The sequence below is a fragment of the Neomonachus schauinslandi genome, chromosome X (genome assembly GCF_002201575.2).
Source record: "Neomonachus schauinslandi chromosome X, ASM220157v2, whole genome shotgun sequence".
In the NCBI taxonomy this organism is placed as follows: domain Eukaryota; kingdom Metazoa; phylum Chordata; class Mammalia; order Carnivora; family Phocidae; genus Neomonachus; species Neomonachus schauinslandi.
The window spans coordinates 46,083,944-46,090,620 of record NC_058419.1 but is presented as its reverse complement, the minus strand read 5'-3'; the positions used below and the strand labels follow the sequence as shown (position 1 = coordinate 46,090,620).

The following is a 6,677-nucleotide window of genomic DNA, read 5'->3' as shown; positions in this document are numbered from 1 at the left end:
TAAGGTTGGGGGCAAGTCCAATGCTGTGTCTAAGATAGGGGCTGGGCCAGATACAGTGAACTCTGCCCAGCCTCAGGTTGTGGCCAGTTCCCGAGGGGAAGTCTTGCCTGGGACTAAGAACAAGGTCAGGGGAAATTCCAATGTTGTGTCTAAGACAGGAGCTGGGCCAGATACAGTGGGCTCTGCCCAGCTCCAGGCTGTGGTTAATTCCCAGGGTGAGGCCTTGCCTGGTGTCAAGAAAAAGGTCAAGGGCAACCCCAGTGCTTTGTCTAAAGCAGGGACTGGGCCAGATACAGTGGGCTCTGCCCAGCTCCAGGCTATGGCCAATTCCCAGTGTGAAGCCTTGCCTGGTGTGAAAAATAAGGTCAGCAGCAATCCCAATGCTGCGTCTAAGGTAGAGGCCAGAGCAGATACAACAGGCTTTGCCCATTCTCAGGCTGAGTCTAATTCCCAGGGTGAAGCCTTGCCTGGTGCCAGGAGTAAGGTCCGGTGTAATCTTAGTGCTGTGTCTAAAGCAGACACTGGGCCAGACACAGTGCGCTCTGCCCAGCCACAAACTGTGACCAATTCCCAGGGTGAAGCCTTGCCTAGTGTCAAGAATAAGGTCAGGGGCAATCCCAATGCTGTGTGTAAGATAGAGGCCAGGGCAGATGCAGTGTGCTCTGCCCAGCCTCGAGCAGATAAAACAGGCTCTGCCCAGCTCCAAGCTGTGACCAATTCCCAGGGTAAAGCCTTGTCTGGTACTAAGAGTAAGGTCAGAGGCAATTCCAATGCTGTATCTGAGACAGAGGCCAGGGCAGATATAACAGGCTCTGCCTGGCCTCAGGCTGTGGCCACTTCCCAGGGTGAAGTTTTGCCTGGTACTAAGAATGTCAGGGGCAATCCCAATGCTGTGTCAAAGGCAGAGGTTGGGGCAGATACAATGGGCTCTGCGCAACCCCTGGCTGTGGCCAATTCCCAGGGTGAAGTCTTAGCTGGCACTAAGAATAAGGTCCGGGGCAATCTCAGTGCTGTGTCTAAAGCAGGGATTGGGCCAGATACAGTGGGTTCTGTCCAGCCCCAGGCTGTGGTCAATTCCCAGGGTGAAGCCTTGCCTAGTGTCAAGAATAAGGTCAGAGGCAATCCCAATGCTGTGTCTAAGGTAGAGGCCAGAGCAGATACAACAAGTTTTGCCCAGCCTCAGGCTGTGTCTTATTCCCAAGGTGAAACCCTGTCTGGTGCCAGGAGTAAGGTCCAGGGCAATCCCAGTGCTGTATCTAAGGCAGGCACTGGGCCAGATATAATGTGTTCAGCTCAGCCTCAAACAGATATAACAGGCACTGCCCAACCCCAAGCCATGTCTAATTCCCAAGGTGAAACCTTGCTTGGTGCCAGAAATAAGGTCAGGGATAATCTCGATGTGGTATTTAAGGCAGGCTCTGGGCAAGATACAATAGGCTCTCTTTCACCAAAGGCCGTGGCCATTTCTCAGGGCAAGGCCCTCCTTGGTGCCAGAAGTAAGGTCAGGGGAAATACCAATGCTGAGTCTAAGGTAGAGGCTGGGGCACATATGATGGGCTCTGGCCAGCCTCAGTCTGCAGCCCATTCCCAGAGTAAGATCTTGCCTGGGACAAAGGACAGGGCTATACCCAAGTCTGAGGCAGATGAGGGCTATGCAAAGCCCAAGGCTGAGGCCACACCCACTGTTGGGAGTGGGGGTGGGACAGGCACTCAGGCCTGCAGAAAGACTCGGTCTAGGGTCCATGACTACTACTGGAATGGGATTGGTATTGAGGATTGGATTGCTTCTGAGCGATGGATCAAATTTAGGTTTCAGGCCAGGGATGGATACTGGGAGAATAGCATGTCCTGGGCTGATGATGAGAATGAAGCCAGTATTGAGTCCTGGAGTGGGGCTAGTGATAAGTCTGATATTAGGTCCTGGGCTGGGGCTAAGGGTGAAAATGAAGTTGGTTTTCCATCCTGGGCTACAGCTGGGGACCAGGCCTGTGGGGGGCTCTGGGTTGAGAGTCAGGCCAGTGGGGGTTCTTTGTCAGAGGCCAGGGACATGGCCATTGGAGCATCCTGGATTGGGGCTGAGAACCAGGCCAGTGGGGTGTCTTGGGCTAGCACCGGGAACCAGGCTATTGGGGAGCCCTGGGCTGGAGGTCAGGCCAGTGGGGTGTCCTGGGCTGGGGAAGATGCCATTGGAGGGTCCTGGATGGGAGCTGAGGAACAGGACAGTGGAAGGTCCCAGGATGGCGCTGGGATTCAGGCTAATGGAGGGTCCTGGGCTGAAGCTAGAGCTGGGAATGTGGCTAGTATTGGGCACTGGCCTGGGGATATGGACCAGGCTAGTGGAGGGTACTGGGTTGGGACTGGTGACCTGTCTGGTGGATCCAAGCCTAGATTTGAGGATCAGGCCAGTGAAGATATGTCCTGGGCTGACACAGCCAACCAAGCCAGTGGAGGGTCCAGGCTGAGGCCTGTGGACCAGTCTGGTGGTGAGTCCTGGGCTAGGGCTGGGGAACAGGCCAACAAAGGTCCTAGGCCAGGGTTTGTGGACCAGTCCAGTGCTGGGTCCTGGGCTAGCACTGGGAATCAGGCCAGTGGAGGATTCTTGGTTGGGACTATGGACCAGGCCAGTGGGGGGTCCTGGGCTGGGACTGGTGATCAGTCTGGTGGTGAGTCCAAGCCTGGATTTGAGGATCTGGCAAACGTAGAAGTGTCTTTGGCTAGGGTTGGTGGCCAGGCTGGTGGAGGGCCTAGGCTGGGGCCTGAGGACCAGTCCAGTGGAAGGTCCTGGGCTGACTCTGGGGACCAAGCCAGTGGAGGGTTCTTGGTTGGGGCTGCGGACCAGGCCAATGGAGGGACCTGGGCTGTACCTGGGGATCAGGCTGGTGGTGAGACAAAGCCTAGATCTGAAGAGCAGGCAAGTGGAAGAGGGTCTTGGGCTGACAATGGGGGCCAGGCTGGTGGAGGGTCTAGGCTGGGTCCCAGGGACCAGTCCATTGGAGATTCCTGGGCTGGCACTGGGGACCAGGCCAGTGAAGAATGTAGGCCCGGGCCTGAGGATCAGTCCAATGGATGGTTCTGTGCTTACAGTGGGAGTCAGGCTAATGCAAGTGGGTCCTGGGGTGGGGCTGGTGGCCAGGCTATTGGAGGATCTAGACTAGGGCCCACGATCCCATCCAGTGGTGGGTCCTGGGCTGATACTGGAAGTCAGGTCAGTGGAAGGTCTTGGGCTGGGACTGGAGATCAGGCTAGTAGCTGTCCCAAACCTGGATTTGAGGATCAAGCCAATGGAGGAGGGTTCTGTTCTGGTGCTGAGGACCAGGCTGTTGGAGGGTCTAATCCAGGGCCTGCAAACCAGTCCAGTGGTGGGTCCTGGACTGGCACTGGGAGTCAGGCCAGTGGAAGGTCCTGGGCTGGGACTGGGGATCAGGCTGATAGTGGTTCCAAACCTGGATTTGAGGACCCAGCAGGTAGAGAAGGCTCCCAGCCTGGCACTGGGGATCAGGCTAGTGGAAAATCTTGGGCTGGGTCTAGGCCTGGTAATGAAGCCAGTAGAGGGTCTAGGCTGGGGCCCAAGGACCAGGCAAGTGGAGGGCCCTGGGCTACGGCTGGTGACCAGGCCAGTGGAAGACCCCAGATCAGTGCCGAGATGGAGGCCAGTGAAAGATCCTGGTTTGGGCCTGGGGGTGAGACTAGTACCGGGTCCTGCTTCAGGAGAGGGGAAGAGGCTGGTATTGTATCCAAACCTGGAGGTAAAAACGAGGTCAGTACTGAATCCAGATCAAGGGCTAAAGAAGAAGCCGTCATTAGTTCCAGATTTGGGGCTGAGGATAAGGCCAATATTGGGTCCTGGATCAGATCTGAAGAGGCAGCCTGTATGGATTCCTGTATGGGGGCTGAGGCTGGGGCTGCGGCAGAGGTCAGGAAGGAGTCTTGGCTCTGGGATGGAGATGCAGCCACTACAGGGTCTAGGCTTGGGGCTGAGGAAGAGGCTTGCGTGGGGTCATGGACTTGGGCTGAGGATGTGGATGAGGATGAGCTAAGTAGAGCATCCAGCCCTGATATTGAGGAGATCAGTTTAAGGTCCTTGTTTTGGGCTGACAGTGAGAAGAGTCATGAGTTCAGATCCGAGAGGGAGCGAAAGGTCAATTTTGAGTGTGGAGCTGGAGATAAGGCCAGCGCCAAGGATAACTTTGAGGCACCAACTGCTGGTGGAGTTGAGGAAAAGTCTTGGTTCTGGGATGGTAATGAAAACAGAAGTGAGGACAAATCTGCACCTAAGACTAAAGCCAAAAAGTCAGCTGAGTCAAGAGGCACATATCCATCCATGGTCCCTGGGGCAGGAATGGGGTCATGGGCAGGAGCCATGATCTGGACGGAAATGAAATTTCCATACCAAAATAAGTCCTGCTTCCCACCTGAAGATGAGCTAAGAAAGCAGATCAGGGATGAGGAGAAAACTCAGCCCTGGACCTGTCGCTGTAAACGCGAAGCTAATATGGATCCACGAGAGCTTGAAAAACTCATTTGCATGATTGAGATGACCGAAGATCCTTCTATTCATGAAATAGCCAATAATGCTCTTTATAACAGTCCCGAATATCCCTTTTCCCATGAAGTCATTCGAAATGCAGGTAGAATCTCAATTATTGAAAGTTTGCTCAATAATCCCTATCCCAGTGTAAGGCAGAAGGCTTTAAATGCACTGAATAACATCTCAGTGGCTGCTGAAAATCATAGGAAGGTGAAAACATACTTAAACCAAGTATGTGAAGACACAGTCACCTATCCCTTGAATTCAAATGTACAGCTGGCTGGACTAAGACTGATAAAGCACTTGACTATTATTAGTGAATATCAGCATATGGTTACAAATTATATTTCAGAATTTCTTCGTTTGTTAACTGTGGGAAGTGGAGAAACAAAAGACCATATTTTGGGAATGCTTTTGAATTTCTCTAAAAATCCATCTATGACAAAAGACTTACTCATTGCCAGTGCACCAACGTCACTGATTAATATCTTTAGCAAGAAAGAGACGAAAGAGACTATTCTTAATGCTCTTTCACTATTTGAAAATATAAATTATCATTTTAAAAGAAGGGCAAAAGTATTTACGCAGGACAAGTTCAGTAAAAATTCTCTTTATTTCATATTCCAACGGCCTAAAGCATGTGCCAAGAAACTCCGAGTCTTAGCAGCAGAGTACAGTGACCCTGAGGTGAAAGAAAGAGTTGAGCTATTATTAAGTAAGTTCTGATTAGTTGTATGTTCCCAAACAAATCTGAGTAATATTTTGGTTTTGTAGTCTGGAAGTAATGCATATTGTAAATTGCATTGCAACTTTGAAACTGATGTTACTTGTGATGGTCTGTAGCTGGATCACTTTATGAACACCAAATGTACTGAAAATACATGTGTTGATTATTACCTTGTCTGGATTGAGATATTTTTAGTATGCTTCATGAGCAGAAACGACCTGATTCTTCCTAAGTAAGGTAATTTTTGGTCCTTTGTGTGGACTTATGCTTATACATTTGAGACTTTATTTTTATGTTATCAATAAAGTTGTGTGTTTTAAGCAGAAAAAAAGAGACACATCCTTGTCTTTGAGTTTATGACCTATTTGGAAAGGCAAGATGTATGGAAACAAAAATACGCTAACAAAGCCACAAGCCTCTGATCATGGCCAAACCCTTCTCATCAGTGCAGAAACTTCTTCAGGCAGCAGTGCTCAGGCAAAGCTGTACAGAGGAGGGGGACACTTAGGTAAGCTGGGCTTGAAGGATAGGATAAAAATGGGGCGGGAGAGCATTGGAGGAGGGAGGAGTGGTGGGAAGAAAGGCATGGAGGTGGGAATCCTGCTTCAGAGAGGAGGCTGGCCTGCCTGGAGTTCCAAGTGTGGGAGGGGAATGATGGGAAATGTAATCCATCAGTCTGGGTGAGCCCTTTCATGCAGGATCCCTGATTGCTAAACTGAGGTGTCTGAATGTTACTCCATCCACCCCTGGGAGACCCCAAAGCCTTCTGTGACCAGAGGAATGAAAATGAAAGGAAAAGGATGTAGCTGATGTGTGTGCAGGATGTGTCAGAGTTGGGGTGGGGACAGGAGTGGTCACTGGAGATTGGAACACCAGTTAGGAAGTCACTGTCATGGTCCAGGCGCGAGATGATAAAAGTGTGAGACTTCACTACTGGCCACGAGAATGGCAAAGGGAAGAAGGAAGTGAGAGACTGTTTGAACAAAGAAGTGATAGAACATATCTTGAGGGCATACAGAGAGGTACAATTTTATTTTAGGGTCCTGGTGGCATTTAATTCGAAAACGTTCTCTTTCTGGGCCAACTCTGGGGTCTATGTAAGTAAATACATTAGGTTATTATTTTGAAATAATAAGAAAGTATAATAGAAGAAAGAACAACGTTTAGTGCTTCTATCAGATTTCTTTTAGAAGGCTGATCAAGGCAGGGCATACAATCTTAAATGGGGAAAATAGGCTATAAGAGCACATGCTATACTTTTTATAAAGAAAAAGTATATATTTAAATTATCTCATGTATAAGCTTTGGCGTATACTCTGAGGTTAATAGAGTCCTATAGGTGTTAGGTTAATGGGTAATTTTACCTGTTTTTTACTCATCTGTATTTTCTGATTTTTATATAATACACAACAAGAATTTTTG

General features: G+C 50.0%; 1 protein-coding gene across 1 annotated transcript in view; it reads left to right on the top strand.

The window, feature by feature from the left end:
* ARMCX4 (armadillo repeat containing X-linked 4) overlaps positions 1-5,275 on the top strand; it is an 8,704-nt gene extending 3,429 nt beyond the window's left edge. Inside the window, exons 2-5 of the mRNA XM_044911595.1 lie at positions 17-244; positions 755-1,087; positions 1,598-2,512; positions 2,585-5,275. Coding sequence (XP_044767530.1) covers positions 17-244; positions 755-1,087; positions 1,598-2,512; positions 2,585-5,254 — 4,146 coding nt within the window. The 3' untranslated portion in view covers positions 5,255-5,275. The remainder of the gene's footprint in view (positions 1-16; positions 245-754; positions 1,088-1,597; positions 2,513-2,584) is intronic.
* Positions 5,276-6,677: the final 1,402 nt, after the last annotated feature.